Genomic DNA, 19,785 nt, shown 5'->3' on the forward strand with positions numbered 1-19,785 from the left:
ACAGGCCTCCTGGGAGCATGCACCAAGGCAACACTGCTGACACTGGGAACAGGCGTGCCTGATGCATACTACAGGTTTTCCAGCACCAGGGAGTGGAGGTGGAAAGACCCACAGACCGAATGGAGTGGCTCACACGTCCCAGAGCTATCGTTTCAGGCTGTATTCATCTCCCTGGGGTATTCCCAGCTAAATGAGAACATCTCATTGACATGAATGGGACATGTCACACCTCTCTGACTCCTCTATGCTGCAGAGGGATGTGTAGAGCCCCTTCCCTCCATCCTCCCTAAATGGTCCCCCTTTCAGCAGGAGAGTGGACTGCCAGCCTACAATAGTTAAGGCAGAAACCAATTTTCTGTTAAAGCTCAACTCTTCAAAGCATTCTAAAATCCGTACCGTTATTTGGGTTACCTTGAAATCTGGTGTTTCTCATGGGGGCACAGCGTATGGTTAGTGACCCTAACGTGGGGTCTTCTGACCAAGGGGTTCCCGAGATTCAGCCCCCTGGGAAAAAACAGCATTTAATAAAATTCACAGATTCTAAGGGGAAGAGAGAGACCCCAATCTTCTCTCGCAGGCTTTATGTTCCTGTAACCACCTTGTAATAAAATTGTCAAGTGTTTGGGACACAATACAACGTCTTTCTTTCACCAGCCCTATTAGCCATTACACATGCCAAACATTTCAAAGCACAACCATTATTCCCATTCCACTGTAACAAAGTATATTTTGGGTGGTACTTCGGAATCACATAACAACCACATAGTCCCAGTGGACTGGGACTCAGGAAACTGGGCTCTATTCCCAGCTCTGCCAGTGGAATGACTTTGGCCAAGTCACTTTTATCACTCTTTTCAGAGTAACAGCCATGTTAGTCTGTATTCGCAAAAAGAAAAGGAGTACTTGTGGCACACAGCTCACGAAAGCTTATGCTCAAATAAATTGGTTAGTCTCTAAGGTGCCACAAGTACTCCTTTTCTTTTTAATCACTCTGTGCCTCAGTTTCCCCATCTGTACAATGGAGATAATGTTTCCCTCCTTGAGATCTACAGATGGAAAGAGAGTCTACATAAGAGCTAGACATTATCATCATTATCTGGCAGGAGCAGTGTCTGAACTGCACACCTACATGACTACAACTGCCTAAATGACCAGATTCCTACCAATCTGTTAAAAAAAACCCAGGAAATTAAATGGCAAACACTGTTGTTAACCCAGAGTTAACTACAACTGTCAAACATACTCACATAGCACTCTGACTTTGCAGTGCATTGACCAGGAGCTCCCGATGCTCAACCGGCCTAGCCTACTCCACAGAAAGACCAGCCCCACTGCAGCCCCCTTGAGCCAGTTCACCCCCAGGTGCATGATGCCATCAGCACTCTGCTTCCACTCACCCTTCATTAAACCCACAAACATGCTCACCTCCCACCAACTGCTGCCAATCTCCATTGTGCCCTGCTACTGACACAGCCTACTCAATGCAGCACTGACCTGAGGGATGCTGGGGCCCTCAAAGCACAATGCGTCCCTTTCCTCTGATCACTCACACAGGGGCTCACGAACACCCCCCGAGGGCCACAGCCCCCCAGATCACCTGTCACAATCACAGCTCTACCAAGTTGCTCCAGCTAACTCCTCCACCATTCAATACAGCTACACCTCATGCTGCGAATGCAGCTGCAGTGCATGCAGAGAATTCCCCATGGCTACTGCCAGCTCCAGGGGGGCAGAGTCAAGGCTGCGGGGAGGGAGGGACGGATCTCAACTCAGTATTTCCAGTTCCTTCCGATCTTTATCTAAAATTCTGCGCTTTATGAGAAACTATTCAAGAAACTGATGCTGTATGGCTTTGCCTGATGACGACTCCCTAGGGACACAAGCACTCTCTCCACATCAGATTACAATGCACCTGCAATCCTTGGTGGCCCTGGCAGGACCATAGCCCCACTGTGACAGGTGCTGTACACATACACAGAGAAACAGAGCCTCAACCAAAGAACTTAGAACCCAGAAAGACAAACTGCTGGCAAGGTATAAACACCAAGCAAGGAGAGCAAATTCCCTAGAGCACAGACTGCTTCAGTCTTACCTGTAATCCCCCAGCTTCACTCAACAGAGGCAGAGAAGAAGAACATAGAAACTGCCATATTAGATCAGACGAGATCATGCTGGGACCCTCTGCAACTCCAGCCAACACAGATTTCCTCTCTCCCCTTCTCCCATATTCGTGGATGCTTTGGTGTGGGAGGGGGCAAGAACAGAGAAACTGCCAGAGCAGATTAGCCCACCCAGTTGATCACCCTGACTCTGATAGCAGCCAATAACAGATGTCACAGGAGAAGGAGCAATTACAGACAAGTAGCAGATACCCTGCCCATGAGGGACATTTCTTGCTAAAACCCCCACTCCCTGTGGTTGATTCAGGCCCTCAAACAAGAGGCTTCATGTGCCTTGTACATCTGGGCCTAATGTAACTGGTTATTCTCATTATCCATATAAATGTCCAATCCTTATGGGAATCTAACTAAGCTTTTGGTTCATTAATAGCCTGTGGAGGTGAGTTCCACAGGTTAATGATACACTGTGAATACATTCCCTTTTTCATTGCTAATTCTGCCTCCTTTCAATTTCCCCCTCATTGTTGTATGTGGGAAAAGGTGCATGGCAGCACCCCAGCTACCTTCTCTATACCGGTCATCAGTCAGATGAGGGCACTGGAATATTATTCTCCCTCCTGGTCCTTATGCAGCCTCCTTGCTGGTTTGATCACCAATGCACACTAAGCTGTCCACAGCGATGCCCGGGTCTTTCCCAGAGGGAACCCAGTGAAGTGTCCGAAGCCTGGTCTGCACAAGAATTTACATCAGAAAATCCACCCCCAGAGCGATGGAGCTAAGCCGACCTAGCTCCCAGGGTAGAGAGCACTAAGTTGACAGAATAATTCTCCCATCAACCTAGCGACCGCCTCTCGGGGAGATGGATTGTCCACGGTGATGGGAGAAGCCCTCCCTTGCGTGTAGGTAGTGTCTACGATGCCCCACTGGACCACTTTAAGTGTAGATGTGCCCTACATTCACAATCCTAGTCCTAGGACAGAGGTTTGTGTTACCCGCTCTGAGAGCTAACCCTTTATCCCTACTGGTTTCTGTCTCTTAGCCAGCCAGACACTGCTCCATGACACTGCTCCCTTCTGTGGCCATCAGTCTGTAGTCAACAGCCTCTCCGGGGGGCTTTGCTAGCACCTCGCCATGCGGTACAGATCCCTCCAGGCAGCTCTGCTACTGTTCCTCTTGCCCTCTCCCCTCCGCCAGGCACCTGACCTCTCTGTGCTCAAGGGACTGCTTTGCACCCTCCAGTCCCCAGTGCAGAAGTAGCAAGCCCTCAGCACTGCACAGCCTGTGCCATTCATGCCTGCCCCTTCCCAGCTTGGATGGGCATGGTATGTGGTGGGATGGTGTGCAAGCACCATTCCCAAGTTGCTATTTGTCCTCCAAAGTCTTGGCTTTCATTAACAAAAGGGAAGTCTCTAGCTGTTACGGCTGCAATGAAATCTTGAAAACGTGATGTGAGCATAATTGAGGCAGTGACACCTGCCAAGTCTGTAGGCGGCAGAGGAGTGAACATCCCATTCACGTCCCTTGGTGTTACAGTAGCATCAGCTGAGTTAAATGCTAACTAGGCCACTGCTCGTCAGATGATAAACATAAGGAGAGAAAGGAGCGTACCAAAACAGATTTGCCCATCCGCTTTAATGATGGTTCATTTTAGCACCATGAGTGGGTGGGCTTGGAAGATACCCTCATTTATTTTTTTCTTCAGTCAAAAAGGAATCAAGCTCCTGGCCCCTGCACCACCGAGAGAGCATGCATGACCAGATGCGGAACATCTGCACAATCTGTTGCGAGCGGCGCCCCATGCGGATGGAGCTTGGAAGAGAACCACCACCTTTCTTCTTCCAGTTCAACTCCAGAGCCTCAGGCCACCTAGCTCATACCCTTATGTCTGCTCATGCTATCTGGACCCAGCCGCTGATGTGTCACCCAGCTCATGCCACCTTGTGCTACATCCTCTCATGCCAACAGCCTGTTGGCCAAAAGAGCTAATGCAATTGTGGGAGGTATAAATAGGGATCTTGAGTAGGAGTCGAGAGGTTATTTGACCTCTGGATTTGGCACTGGGATGACCACTGCTGGTATCTTTTGTCCACGTCTGGTGACACAGGTCAAGAAGGATGCTGATAAACTGGAGAGGGGTCAGCGAAGAGCCATGGGAATGATTAAAGAGTTAGAAAACCTGTCTTGTAGAGACAGACTCCAAGAGCTCAATGTGTTTAGTTTCGCCAAGAGCAGGGTAAGCGGTGACCTGATCAGTCTAAGGACCCGCCTGAGGAAGTTTAATACTAGGCTCTTCAATCTAGCAGAGAAAGATCTAACGTGATCCAACAGCAAGGAGTTGAATCTAAACAAATAAGGCAGGAATGTTTAACAGGGAGAGTAATTAACCACTGGAGCCATTTCCCCAGGGTGGTGGTGGATTCTCCATCACTGACAGTGACCCAATCAAGAAAAGATCGGCTCTAGGAATTACTGGGGGGGCAGGTCTCTGGCCTGTGCTATGCTGCAGGGCAGACTAGACCATTCCAATGCCGCCCACCCCCTCTCCCCTGCCGCCGGCTTTGGGATCTAAGGAACTCAGCTACAGATCACTTTGGGAAAGCTGTGCTTTAATCAGGGCAGCAGCTACAGAGATTGCAAGTGCACATGTATAAAATCGATCTCACCCTCACTCTGCTCTGCCCCAGCCTCTGTGCCCAGAGTTCCTTGGGGCAGAGACCTCTATGGGGCCTGAGGGCACTGAAAACCCCCACACCTGACTCCCCCAGGCACCCCAGATACACAACCGGCTCTCGCACCTGGCCAGAGATCCCCAGGACACAGTAATTAGCACCATTCCAAGCTGCACCTGAGATTCCCCCCGAGAATGCTCTCTCTGAGCAGGACGCTGGCGTCTTTCTGCTCCCTGCTCCTTGGGCAGCGGCTCACATACTCAACGTGCCAAGCAGAGAGACACTGGGTTACCAGGGCCGAGTCTGAAGCCCTGCCCCAGCAGAGATGGGGCCAGCCCCTGTCAGACTCAGGGAAGGTCTGAGCTCCTGCACAGGGTTCCCCAAGGACAGGGCAGAGCACTTGATCTCAGGAAGGGGCAGAGGGACAGCTGCACAAGCTGGGCTATGGGCAGGAGGAGCAGGAAGTTCACAACACCCCCACAACCTGCACATGCCAACCCCTCCCCAGCTGGAGAGGTGAAGCATGCAGCAGCATTTGGCTCCAGGCACATACCAGATGGTTTTTAGGGGGCATCTCCTCTCAGCAGCATGGCCTCCCACAGGGTAATTATCACCCAAGTGTCAGCAGATCGAGAGCTGTCACAGCTGCTCCCAAAGGGCCAGGAGCTGGCCAGCATGAGATGCTGGGCAGATGGGCTGGTGTGAAAGCTACAGAAGCCAGCCAGGGCAAGTGTCCCTGCTGCAGCCCAGCTCCTCCCCAGGTCAGCACTTTGGAGCCACCTGGCCTCCCAGGCCCTGTGGAGGATTGCAGCTCTTAGACCCACTCCAGCTGCTCCTCTGCCCAGGCGATACGAGGGCTGCTCAAGCTAGCAGCTTCCTGGTTTCTGGGAAGGGGGGAACGGTGGCAGGCAGCGACCTGTGAGTTCTCGCCTGCCTGCCCTGGTGTGACACAGCCCAAATCTGTGACCTGCAGGGCACAGCACAAAGCTGCTGGAGAGTGGCACAGGCTGCAGCAGGCCCAGCTTTGCAAGGGAGATGGGCTCCCAGGCCCATTCCAGGACAGCGGGAGGAAAGGGGGGCACCTGCCCCTGAGGGGACAGTGTCTTGTGCCTTGTGTTTGCCTCTGTAATCTTTGCACAAGGTTCGAACAGCGTCTTAAAAACATGCCCCCAGCCAGGGTGATCGTGGTATTTGGGTGGGTGGGGTTGGCGACTGGCCCGGCGGGCTCCCGAAAAGCCGAGCTGTACATCACGCTGCATGAGCATGCATGAGCTCCCCAACAGAGGGCACTGCTGGGACCCCTGCCGCACACTGGCCCCAATAAGTGGCTGCTGGGAAGAAGTTTCTGCTTCCAGCAACCTTCTAAATGGAGGCTCTGGCTTGGGGAGGCTTTTTAAATGGAAGTGGGGGAGGGGCAGGAACGGGGAGCTCTGGGGCAGGCACCAGGAATGAAGAGCGTGGGACACAGGCACCAGCAGCATAACAGGAAGGTTTCTCGGGGAGGGAACCCACAGCCGCTATGTAAACTGAGAAGTCCAATATGCCTTGTTACTGCAGCTGCTATAGCCAACCCTGGACACCACCGGAGTGTCCTAGGTACCGCTTGGACCCCACAGTGGGCTGGCAGCCTGTGCGCTCCAAAGCAGAGGCAGAGGGGTCACCTCTCTTCGTTAGGGGAGGCAGGGAAAGGCGAAGCACCTACAGAGGGAGCAAGAGAGCACCCTGCACTGGCCGGGCTAGACGACCAGGAACCGAGGTGTCCGGGTGCTAGTCTCTGGCCTGCCACTGGCTCTCCTCTTGGCCTTGGGCAAGTCACAACAGCTCCGTGCCTCAGTTTCCACCTGTGTAACAGAGCAGTAGGGGGACTGACCCGCCCCCATGCTACAGAGGGGTAAGGAGCTATGGCCAGGTATTGCTGGGTGTGTCAGCAGCAGCTGGGAGAGGTCTCCAGCATCTCTGCACAGCAGGCCAGAGAGATGGGGTGAAACCCGCACCTGCACTTCAGCAGCTTCTTGCCTGCTGGCTATTGGCGTCTCCGTCTGGCTCGTCCCCCGTCACTGAGCCTTCCCAGGGGGCTCCGCAAGCCTCCTGGCGCTAGCCCAGCCCCAGGTACGGCAGGGCCCCGTGGGAAGGCTGTCTGGGGCACTGCTCTGGTGCATTTACACAGCAACCCATCTACTCGGCCCCCCCGACTTTCCCTGAGTGAGAACCCCCTTGGCAGATCACTAGGAGCCCAAAGGACACACCTGACCATCACAGAACAGAGCAGGGCACGGGCACTTTCATCCCCTCAGTGGAGGTGCGGCTTAAGTCCCACCCAAGCAGCCTAGCCCCACTGAATGCTGGGAAATGTAGTCTGCAGAGATGCCACCTCTCCACGGAAACTGTGAGCTGCAATGCCGAACCAGGTCGGGCGCTCCTACCTTAGCCTCCCCGCCAGCTCCTTCCCGCAGCATCTCTGCTCCTGCACGGCTCTCCTGACTCCCTTCCTCCAAACCAGATGGTGACGGAATCCTATACAAGTGGCACGTTCCTTCCTGTAGGGCATGGGCTCCAAGGTTCCCTTTCTCACTCTTCACAGCATCCAAGGAAGCCCTGCCCTTGAGCTGCTGGAGTGCATGGAGTGCAAAGCTCCACGTGACATGCCACAAGCCCAAGACATACCCGAGCCATACTCCCACAAGCCGTGCCAACGAGCCAGGCTCTCTCCTCCGGTTCAGAGCCCTCAGTCCACCGCCCCTCTCTCCAGCACCGTCAGCCCAGACAGCGCCCCGCTGGCAGGACTCCGAGCCGCCTCGCATTCTCAGACTCACCAGGACGTGTTTGCGCTTCCTGCCAGGCCGCCCTGCTTTCCTCGTGGCTGTCCCTGGTTCCTGCTTCTCGTCCTTGCTCCGGTTCTCCTCCAGCTCCTCTTCCCTCTGCCAGGCAAATAGAGAGTGCAGTCAGTGCAGTAGGTCACAGCAGGGGCCAGACAGCTGCTCCCTCAACTCCAGCATATTTTACACTTCAACACGGCCTGTCATCCCAAAGCGCGGCCTGCGCTAGGACAGGGCACCCCTGGGGTGGAAAGCAGCATACAGCAGACCTGGCGTGTTAGGTCAGGAACGGTCCTGGCACAGGAGGACGAGATTTCCACCCTTTGGATATCGGCTCAGAGTGCCCAGGTTGACAGCCCAGCCCCATGTCTCCTTGCCCTGCATTGCGGGCACCGTGCCTCCTTCTGAGCCCCCAGCCCCACTTCCTGCAGTCAGGGCCGTCCTCAGGCATACGCAGCTGCGTAGGGCACCATGAAATCTGGGGCACCAAACTGTCCAAATTTCATGGCACCCTAGGCAGCTGCATGCTGCATAAGCAGCAGCACCAGCCCCGGCGACCAGCCCTATCCCTCGACCGGCCCCTCCGTGGGCTGCACCCACTGCAAGTGGCAGGGCCGTCCCTAGAGGGTGTGGGGTCCTGGACAACTCCCTCCGCCCCACCTCTTACCTTTCCCCCCGCTCCTCCCCTGCCCCCATTCCACCTCTTCCCCCAGCAACCCTGCACTCACCGGCAGTGGTGGAAAGTGGAGCAACCTGGCCCCATCCCACTCCACTCCGCCAGCTCCCAGCCGCGACGCTCCGCTTCCCACTGCCGGTGAGTGAGAGGAGGTTGGGGAAAGGATGCCCCCCACACTCACCAGTGGCGGGAAGCGGAGCAACACAGCCCCAGCCATGTAGCTCAGGGGAAAGGGGGGTTGGGGAAAGGTCCCCCCCCACACTCTCTGGTGGCGGGAAGCGGAGCGTCATGGCTGGGAGCTGGCGGAGTAGAGTGGGTTGGAGTTGGGCTGCTCCACTTCCCGCTGCTGCCGGTGAGTGGGGGATCCCTCCTCCCAAGCCCCCTCTCCCAAGCGATACAGCTGGGGCCAGGGTGAGGGAAGCGGAGCGGGCTGCTCCCAGTCCCCCGCTAATCCCCCGGCCACTCTGGGCCTGTGGGGCCCCCAAAAGTGCCCCCCCACAGCTCCTGCCTCCCAGACCCCAGGGGCGGGGAGGCCTGGGGGGCTCTGTAGGGCACCCAAAAGGCTAGAGACGGCCCTGCCTGCAGTACCTGAGCTGACGGGCCAGTGGGACTGGAACCAGCCCTGACTTGCTTGTGGAATCTGACTGGTTCCCAGCCCAAGGGTTTGAGGTGGATGGGTTCAAAGGGAGGGGTCAACTCTCTCTGGGGTTTGGCTTGCTGAGCCCCAGGCCCTGCTAGGGAGGAGACAGTGGGAGGCTGTCCTGGTGCCAGCAGGGGACAGCCTGCTCCGGGGCCTGGGCGCCATTTAGAAAACAATACGAACGGATCGAGGCCAGCCATGGGGAGGCGTGTCTGTGCTCATGCATATGGGCGCACAACGCACTTACACAGCCTGTTTAACACCCCCCATCCAGCACGGCGAGGAGGCCCGGGGGTCTACACACAGGGAGAGAGGGGCTAACGCCGCACACTTGGAGACCCTCCTCTGGCCAGCACAGCTAATGACACTGCAGTGAGGGAGAGAAGAGGACAGACAGGCCAAGGAGTCCTGACCCCACCTCTCTGCACCAAGCACTGGCCCGATACGTGCTCTCGAATGGGCCCTTCAGCCCAGCTCTGCAGAGCTGTAGGGATTCCTGGTGCTGAGCAGTGGGAGCCCAGCACAGAGCCCAGGGGGCTGCTCAGAGAAACAGGTCTGAGAGAGGGCCAGGAATGACCCCTTCCCTGGGGATCCTCCCACTCTCAAAGCTCCGACTCCTCCGCAGCCCCCTGCAATGGCTGAAGGGTGCAGCTTCGTCTCCTCCCCTCCAGGACCTGGACGCTGGCACAGGCAGCCTCGTGTCCCAGTCCCAGCGAGCTGATGAGACGCTCGCACTTGGCATGGGTGGAGGAATGTGAACATGTCCCGAGGAGAGGAACCTGCGTCACGTTCCCAGAGCAGCGGCTCATGTTCCCTGGGGGAGGCCCCGGCCCCGCTGCCAATCCAGTCACACAGGGCACAAGCCGCCCTGCCTACGGGCTGTCGGGAATGGATTCAGTACAGGCTGCGGCAGGGCCAGCTTCCCGGAACTGGGCTGGCTCTTCAGCCGTCAGCCTCTCTGCAGAGCCTGCCAGCCAGGGGCAAGGTGCTGGGCTGGGGTGTGCTGCTATACAGACCTTCTGGTCCCTCCCAGCAGGCATGGCTGGCTCCATTTCCCACAGCCCAGCCAAGGCCAGGATCGGCCCCATCAGGTAGCCCCGAGCAAGGGACAGCACAGGGTGGGATGAGGGGGCAGCCCCCAAGTCGTTCTCTAGCACCTCCTTAGTGGCTGTGTGCCATGGGCAGTGACAGGCCACTCAGACTGCAGCCAGCCATGTGCCTGAGGGTCACCCGAGGAGAGGAAAACAAACCAGCTCCCGGTGGCAGGGATGCATTTCACTTGAGCCTCTAAGATCGCAGCCCCAGCCAAGGCAGGAAGAGGCCAGCAGAGGGGGAGAAGTGGAAGGAAAAGGTGGGGGGGGCACTTGAATAGGGAGAGGCCAGGGTTGGGGAGGGGATGCGAGCTGGCAGACAGACAGCTCCTGAGATCCAGCTGTGCCTCAACAGCTCCCAGTCTCCTGACGGCTCAGGCACAAGTCCGAGCCACATTCCTGTCCCACCTGAACACTACAGGGCTGCCACCAGCTGCCTGGGTAGCTCAGAGCCCCATAAGGAGAGAACCACTGCGGAGCTCCAAGAGCAGGGGTACCAACCAGCCAGGGCTGTGCTCATCTGTAACCCCGACCTGCAGCCCCCCACTCTCCAGCCCTGGAGTCCTCCCCCTCACAGTTTTCAGAGTAACAGCCGTGTTAGTCTGTATTCGCAAAAAGAAAAGGAGTACTTGTGGCACCTTAGAGACTAACCAATTTATTTGAGCATGAGCTTTCGCGAGCTACAGCTCACTTCATCGGATGCATACCGTGGAAACTGCAGCAGACATTATATACACACAGAGATCATGAAACAATACCTCCTCCCACCCCACTGTCCTGCTGGTAATAGCTTATCTAAAGTGATCATCAAGTTGCGCCATTTCCAGCACAAATCCAGGTTTTCTCACACACACCCCCCCACCCCCCCGCATACACACACAACCTCACTCTCCTGCTGGTAATAGCTCATCCAAAGTGACTACTCTCCCTACAATGTGCATGATAATCAAGGTGGGCCATTTCCAGCACAAATTCAGGTTTTCTCACCCCCCCACCCCCATACACACACAAACTCACTCTCCTGCTGGTAATAGCTCATCCAAAGTGACCACTCTCCCTACAATGTGCATGGTAATCAAGGTGGGCCATGTCCAGCACAAATCCAGGCTTTCTCACCCCCCGCCCCTTTTTCCCGGGGACACACACACACACACAAACTCACTCTCCTGCTGGCAATAGCTCATCCAAACTGACCACTCTCCAAGTTTAAATCCAAGTTTAACCAGAACGTCTGGGGGTGGGAGGGGGGGTAGGAAAAAACAAGGGGAAATAGGCTACCTTGCATAATGACTTAGCCACTCCCAGTCTCTATTTAAGCCTAAATTAATAGTATCCAATTTGCAAATGAATTCCAATTCAGCAGTTTCTCGCTGGAGTCTGGATTTGAAGTTTTTTTGTTTTAAGATAGCGACCTTCATGTCTGTGATTGCGTGACCAGAGAGATTGAAGTGTTCTCCGACTGGTTTATGAATGTTATAATTCTTGACATCTGATTTGTGCCCATTTATTCTTTTATGTAGAGACTGTCCAGTTTGACCAATGTAAATGGCAGAGGGGCACTGCTGACACATGATGGCATATATCACATTGGTGGATGTGCAGGTGAACGAGCCTCTGATAGTGTGGCTGACGTTATTAGGCCCTGTGATGGTGTCCCCTGAATAGATATCTGGGCACAGTTGGCAACGGGCTTTGCCCCTCACAGTGCAACCGATGCCCCACGCACGCTCTACAAGCAAGCCAAGAGCGGTTCCTCCGTACCCCAGCCTACAGGCCCTGTGTGTTCCAGCTGGGAGGGTTCCCCCTGGGGGGGACAGGGACACTGTACATGTGCCCTGCTGCACTCCCCCAGGCTCTGGAGTGGATGTAATTTGGGGGATTGGCTGGGGGCCTTTCCTTCTGGAGGCGGTGTGACGAAGTGGGACTGTTCTTAATGTTTCCTCTGAATGGTGTGGGGGTGCCTCAGTTTCCCCTACGCAGTTCTTGAGTATCTAGGTAGTGGGGTGAGGGTGTATGATCGTTGCAGAGCCCTAGAGGGCAGGTGTGTGCAGGGGTCTGGACACAGAGAATGGCCGACACCCTATTTCCTGGCAACTGATGGCCTGGGCCCTTCCCCCCTGCAAGGCGAGAGCCAAAGAATTGGCGGGGAAAGGAACAAAGCCCAGGGGAGGAGGGGCTGGAGGGAGTTTCAGTTTGGGGCTGGCTGGAGACATGGAGTGAAGGGCAGATGTGGTTGTCTGGCTCACTGCCCCCCAGAATGGATCCAGCTGAGGGGTCCTGTTCTCTGCACCTACAAGCTCTGTGTTAGACCATGTTCCTGTCGTCTAATAAACCTCTGTTTTACTGGCTGGCTGAGAGTCACATCTGACTGCGAAGTTGGGGTGCAGGACCCTCTGGCTTCCCCAGGAGCCCTGCCTGAGCAGACTCGCTGTGGGAAGCGCACGGAGGGGCAGAGGATGCTGAATGCTCCGAGGTCAGACCCAGGAAGGTGGAAGCTGTGTGAGCTGTGTGTCCTGCAGACAGGATGCTCAGAGAAAGGAGACTTCCCCAAAGTCCTGCCTGGCTTCATGGGGAGCAGTTCCAGAGCATCGCCCAGGGACTCCATGACAGGCAGTAACGCCGAGCCCTAGGGGTGGCTGCAGGGTGAAGGGCTTGACCACTATTGCTGCAGTCCGGGAAGCACACGCTCGTGGAACTGATCCTCCTGCGGCTGCTCCTTGTCCTTGCTTCCTCTGGGGGCACCTTCTGTGTGTCTCCCACCTCTGCGGCCTGCTCTCAGAGCAGGGGCCTCACCGCTGTGCCAAGGTGGTTCTCCTGGCCCCACTAGCTGTCCTGATGAAGTTCTGAAACAAGGAGCACATAGCCCAACTGCCATTCCCATGCCCACACCACCTGTACCCTGGGCAAGAGTGGCCAGGCACACACCGATTCACATGGTATGGCCAGAAGGGACCATTCGGATCATCTAATCTGATGCCCTGCATAACGCAGGCCAGAGAACCTCCCGTTGCTGGAGTCTCCCATCGGGGTCGACGTAGGAGTTGGTTTGCTTCAGTGCAACGGAAGCCAACAAGGGATCTGCAGATGCGTCCACATGCTGGGCAGATACAGGCACCTGGTTTTGCCACAGCTGCTTGCTTCGCTCACATGCCTCTTTGGCTTTTTCTGTTCGGCTGTTCTCAGTGGCTTTAACTGCAGCTTGGGGCCTGTCGCCACCCTGACATGTTCACAGCAGCCACTTCCCAAGCTGTGCCAGCTGTTAGCTGAGCTTTGAGAGTGTCCTTATATCATTTCCATGGGTCTCCCAGAGTACGTGCTCCCACTTCCATCTGTCCAGAAAATGCGGCTTTGGGGAATTGCTTGTCACCCAAAGCTGCTCCTGTAAGATTAGGGACTCAAAGCTAGCCATGCAGCACCAGTCCAGGACTCGGATGGTGGGTGTCCTGTGCGACCACCTGATGTCAGAGATGAGACGCAGACCGCGCATGTGAAAATGCTCTAGTTGCTTCAAGTTTCTGCTATCGAGCGTCCATGTCTCACAGCCATAGGGAGGAGTCCTTGGCTGAGCTACACGGAGTGAAGGCGAAGGCCGCTCGCACTCCAACCCTAAGCAGCCCTGGCTTTCGAAACGTACTGCGGGATTTCACCATTGATCACATTACTAGGTAAAGCGCTGCCAAGATAGCAACATTTCTCTACCGCATTAAGCAGTGTGCCCTCAGCTGTGATTTCGGGGCAGACTCCATTTTTCCTGGTGCAGGCTAGTAAAGTGATTCGGTTCTCTTGAGGCTCACGGAGAGTCCGAATTGCTTTGCTGATCTAGAAAAGCACTAGATAGGATGCTGCATGTCTTCGACAGTACGTACTATGTACATACAGTCATCAGTGAAGAGGAATTGCCTGATGGGCAGGTCCATCACTTTAGTGTGAGCCCGGAGACACAGGAGATTGGAGATGCTGCCAACTGTGCACAATTGCATGTAAATACCCCGGTCACGCACACAGAGCTGCTTAATGCCACTCATGACAAAGAAAGGCTCTGATAAAGTACAATTTTCCAGCACTCTAGCCAGCATGCCAGCACAGCACGAGTGCACCATGGTGATGAATCTGTGCAGGCAGACAACTTTATACAAGATCCAGTGAAGACCCATGAATTAACAGTGCTGAAGGCCTTCATCAGGTCTAGAAAAACCATACAAAGATCACTGTTTTATGCCCAGCACTTTTTCCTGTACTTGGTGAGCAGCAAAAATCATATCCACTGTTCCACATCCCACACGAAAGCCACAACCGATGTTATCAGTGATGATGGAGAGTCTATTGAGCAAGACATGCCAAAATCTTCCCAGCAATGGAAAGAAGCAAGATACCAATGGTTGTGGCAGACTGTTCAGTCATCTTTGCATACGACCAACCTGATTGCCTTCTATGATGAAATAACTGGCTCTGTGGATATGGGGAAAGCGGTGGATGTGATATACTTTGACTTTACCAAAGCTTTTCATACAGTCTCCCACAGTATTTTTGCCAGCAAGTTAAAGAAGTATGGATTGGATGCACTATAAGATGGATAGAAAGCTGGTTAGATCATCAGGCTCAACGGGTAGTGATCAATGGCTCCATGTCCAGTTGGCAGCCGGTATCAAGTGGAGTGCCCCAGGGGTCGGTCCTGGGGCTGATTTTGTTGAACATTTTCATTAATGATCTGGATGATGGGATGAATTGCACCCTCAGCAAGTTCGCGGATGACACTAAGCTACAGGGAGAGGTAGATACGCTGGAGGGTAGGGATAGGGTCCAGAGGGACCTAGACATATTGGAGGATTGAGCCAAAATAAATCTGATGAGGTTCAACAAGGACAAGTCCAAAGTCCTGCACTTAGGAAGGAAGAATCCAATGCACTGCTACAGGCTGGGGACCAATTGGCTAAGCAGCAGTTCTGCAGAAAAGGACCTGGGGATTACAGTGGACGAGAAGCTGGATATGAGTCAACAGTGTGCCCTTGTTGCCAAAAAAGCTAACAGCATACTGGGCTGCATTAGTAGGAACACTGCCAGCAGATCAAGGGAAGTGATTATTCCCCTCTATTCAGCACTAGTGAGGCCACATCTGGAGTACTGCGTCCAGTTTTGGGCCCCCCAATAAAGAAAGGATGTGGACAATTGGAGAGTCCAGCAGGGGGCAATGAAAATGATTAGGGGACTGGGGTACATGACTTATGAGGAGAGGCTGAGGAAACTGGGGTTATTTAGTGAGTCTGCAGAAGAGAAGAGTGAGGGGGGATTTGATAGCAGCCTTCAACTACCTGAAGGGGGGTTCCAAAGAGGATGGAGCTCCGCTGTTCTCAATGGTGGAAGATGACAGAACAAGGAGTAATGGTCTCAAGTTGCAGTGAGGGAGGTCTAGGTTGGATATTAGGAAAAACTATTTCACTAGGAGGGTGGTGAAGCGCTGGAATGGGTTACCTAGGGAGGTGGTAGAATCTCCATCCTTAAAGGTTTTTAAGGCCCGCCTTGACAACGCCCTGTTTGCGATGATTTAGTTGGGGTTGCTCCTGCTTTGAGCAGGGGATTGGACTAGATGACCTCCTGAGGTCTCTTCCAACCCTGACCTTCTATGATACATAACTATGTAACTAAACTATAACTATACATATAGCGGCATCCTCGAAATCTTGAGGCATGGTCTCCTGCTCCCAGATGACACTGAAGAGCCAAGTGAGCATTCAAGACATATAACTGTGACGCTGGCATACCAGGTGGCAGGTCACGCCCAGGTTCCCATGCCTCCACTGAACACTGACAGATCCCTAGCTGGGACCAGTCTGGCTCAGCTGTGTGTTAGCATTGTTTGTTTTTTGTTTATTGTTTACATTTCATGGAATGCTTGTAAATTGCTACCTGCGTTAGTCTCACTTCTGTCATCTGTATCCCATATTATAAGGCACCATTTAAGGGTTTGCATGGTGAGCCTTTGCAACTGCGTACATCACCAGACAGGAGGCAGACCTTAACTAGCGTAAAGTGCTGATCTCCAACAGAAGTTGTTGCACGTCCTGGCCAACAAGGGAGGCCCATCCAAACAAACTATTGTGGAACATTAAAGAGGACAAAACACTTTGTTGTTTGCTCCCCGCACCCGCCACAAAGATGAGCCATGTCCGTGAAGTCCTCCCATCAGCTGAGTTTTCAGCTCCAAGTACAAGTGGGGAAGGGAACAAAACCCCTTAGCAATGAGATACAGTTCCTTCTTGTTGCTTGGACTGTGGGGGGCAAGAATTACTAGGCATGAGCAAAAGATCCCCTGTGCTTAGCCTGGGTTACCCTAAAGGACATATATAGGGCTTGCTTATTATAGAAGCTTCTGTTACTGTTTGAAACTTAAGCTTGGAACTCATTTATGTGTATGCATGTTTACCCACTTTCACCATGTAAATAACTCTCGCTTCCTTTTCCTACATAATAAATCTCTGCATAGTTTATTATAGGATTGGCTACCAGTTGCCTGTGCTGTGAGATCTATAGTGCAACTAACCTGGGGTGAGTGACTGGTCCTTTGGGACTGGGAGTAACCTGGTTATTTGCTGCGATCCTTAGTGTAAGGGACAAGCTATCACAAAGACAGGCTCACCGAGGTGGCAGGACAGACTGGAGTACCCAAAGGGACTATCTGGGACTCCATGGTAAGGTTGTTGTAGCACCTGAGGAGTTCACACTTGATAAATTGGTTGGTGAAATCTAAGTACAGAACTCACAACCAATGTGGGCTTTGAGCCCTGGTTCTTAACAATCTGTCCTGAGGTTGATACTCTTGAGCCACTTCGGGACAGTTTGACAACCACCACCATGTGTACAGACTTCTGGGGGGGTATTGCATCTAAGCCAGGTGCGTTTCCTTGTGATAACTGTTTGATAGCAGCTGCTGTCTCGATAATAAATGGCAGTCTGGCGAGTCCTTCATGTACGGGGAACTGTGCTATACCATGAATAGCAACTTCTGAAATTGCAGATGGAGGATTGAGTAGACCATTAAAGTGTTCAGCCCAGCAATCGCTGATAGCTTTCCTGTCTGTGTGGAGCATCCTGACCTCTGGGCTATGGATGGGAATGCTACCACAAGACATGGAACCAAAACCCATTTGCAATTGATCATAAAGGCATTTAAGGTCTTTCTAGTCTGCAGCCTGCTGGCCATTTTCTGATGTGTGCTTTCACCAGTCATCTTCCACTGTACGCAGCTCAGACAGGCTAGATTGCTGAAAGCTGTGATAGGCACCTCTCTTAGTGGTCAAAGTCATGTCAGATAACCATGTTTTATGTACTGCATGTAGCCAGTCAAGTACATGCATGGCCTCTGAGCCAGTAAGCCAATCTGGATGTTTCCTGGTGCTAACGCCTAGCGCATCACTGGCAGAACTGGCGCATTCTCAGCCAGCCAGTAAAACAGAGGTTTATTAGATGACAGGAACACGGTTTAAAACAGAGCTTGTAGGTACAGAGAACAGGACCCCTCAGCTGGATCCATTTTGGGGGGCAGTAAGCCAGACAACCACGGCTGCACTTCACTCCTCAGCCCCAGCCAGCCCCAAACTGACTCACCCTCCTCCTCTGGGCTTTGTCCTTTTCCCGGGCCAGGAGGTCACCTGATTCCTTTGTTCTCCAACCCTTTAGCTATCACCTTGCAGTGGGGAAGGGCCCAGGCCATCCATTGCCAGGAGACAGAGTGTCGGCCATTTATGTATACTGGCCCTTTGCTCTGCAACAATTACACCCCCTTATCCCAACACCTAGAGACTTAAGAAATGCATAGGGGAAACTGAGGCACCCCTACAATATTCAGAGGAAACATTAAGAACAGTCCCACTTCGTCACACATCACCCTCCAGAAGAACATCCATGAAGTCATGGGCATTCTCAAACCTTCTGTCCCTGGAAGAGTGGCCTTCCTGATTAATGAGGTGCTCCTTGAGCCAGCGAGTGTTCTTTGATGGTACCAAGGCCAGCGTACCCCAGTGGCCAAGCACTTGGAGAAGTGCTATTTTGTGCTGGTACAGAGATAAGAGGGTTTTATACCCATCCAGCACCAAACTCACTGGTGGTCATGGCAGTGAATGACAAGGCCTGGCAGGGCAGGTTCAAGTCCGCCCGCAAAGACAGAGACTCTAAGCACCTGGGCCTTCTGGGCAGGAAGATATACACCTCATTGTCACTACAGATGAGGATCACAAGTCACCTACTTGGAATATATGTCCGCATCTACTCGAAAAAGGAATGGTTACTTTCTGTAACTGGTTCCTCAAGATGTGATGCAGACACGCATTCCACGACCCAGCCTCTGCATCAGAGTCTCCCCCTGCACATTTGGAGTGAAGGAACTGGCAGGGGGAGGGGTGGGCGGTGTAACGAAGTGGGACTGTTCTTAATGTTTCCTCTGAATAGTGTGGGGGTGCCTCAGTTTCCCCTAGGCAGTTCTTAAGTCTCCAGGGGGTGGGGTAAGGGTGTGTGATCATTGCAGAGCCCTAGAAGGCACGTGTGTGCAGGGGTCTGGACACAGAGAATGGCTGACACCCTGTTTCCCGGCAACTGATGGCCTGGGCCCTTCCCCCCTGCAAGGTGAGAGCTAAAGGGTTGGAGAACAAAGGAATCCGGTGACCTCCTGGCCCGGGAAAGGGACAAAGCCCAGAGGAGGAGGGGCTGGAGGGAGTTTCAGTTGGGGCTGGCTGGGACATGGAGTGAAGTGCAGACGTGGTTGTCTGTCTCACTGCCCCTCCCAAAATGGACCCAGCTGAGGGGTCCTGTTCTCTGCACCTGCAAGTTCTGTTTTAGACCATGTTCCTGTCGTCTAACAAACCCCTGTTTTACTGGCTGGCTGAGAGTCACATCTGACTGCAGAGTTGGGGGGCAGGACCCTCTGGCTTCCCCAGGAGCCCTGCCTGGGCGGACTCGCTGTGGGAAGCGCACGGAGGGGCAGAGGAGGCTGAATGCTCCGAGGTCAGACCCAGGAAGGTGGAAGCCGGGTGAGCTGTGTGTCCTGCAAACAGGCTGTTCACAGAAAGGCGACTGCCCCAGAGTCCTGCCTGGCTTCATGGGGAGCAGTTCCAGAGCATCGCCCAGGGACTCCGTGACAGGTGGCCCCGCCTCATATAGCCAGGTGAGGGGCTATGGGCATGAGGCCCAAGCACTGCCCCTCTATGGGTACTGCTAGGCAAAAGGCTCCAGCTCCAAGGTGCACACAAGCCTGCATGGAATACACCTCTGCATCACATCTCGAAGAACCACCATTCCAGGAAGTAACCGGATCTTCTCCCCACAATGCAGCTCCAGCTGCAAAAGCACTTGTGTTGACAGGTTGGCCGGCCAGCCTGATTGTGAAGGTATAAGGGTTACCGCTCCACTGAGGTCTGAAGCCAGCAGCTGGCTGATTACCCCACCCACTGCACCTGGGAAAAGACCTGCAGCTTAACTGGCTGATCCTCAAGAGGAGGAGCAGGAAATGGATAGAGGGAGTGGTAATACCAGCCGGAGGCTGGGGGTACTGGTAGGAGGAACTGCTCCCCAGAACCAAAAGGACAGAGGGGAGACTGGGAAGTACTGTTATCCAAAAGGCTCTGAGGTAAGAGCCAGGCACTTTTGGGCTGAGGAACTGATGGCAGGTGAGGCACAGACTTGGGGAAGTTTTGATCATTGTTTTGTTGAGAAGATTTGCAATAAAAGAAAAAGAAACCACAACAACTGACCCTGCTGGGAATGACCCTCCCTGGACTCTGTGA

The 19,785-nt window shown here is 53.8% G+C and overlaps 1 protein-coding gene across 5 annotated transcripts in view; it reads right to left on the reverse strand.

Moving 5' to 3' along the window:
- The window catches only part of DNMT3A (DNA methyltransferase 3 alpha), a 272,889-nt gene that overhangs the window by 230,395 nt on the left and 22,709 nt on the right, over window positions 1–19,785 (reverse strand). For all 5 annotated transcript variants that reach the window (XM_077812262.1, XM_077812261.1, XM_077812260.1 and 2 more), the window contains exon 3: window positions 7,603–7,707. In XM_077812262.1, the coding sequence (XP_077668388.1) occupies window positions 7,603–7,707 (105 nt within the window). The remainder of the gene's footprint in view (window positions 1–7,602; window positions 7,708–19,785) is intronic.

Source organism: Eretmochelys imbricata, chromosome 3 (genome assembly GCF_965152235.1).
Source record: "Eretmochelys imbricata isolate rEreImb1 chromosome 3, rEreImb1.hap1, whole genome shotgun sequence".
NCBI lineage: Eukaryota > Metazoa > Chordata > Testudines > Cheloniidae > Eretmochelys > Eretmochelys imbricata.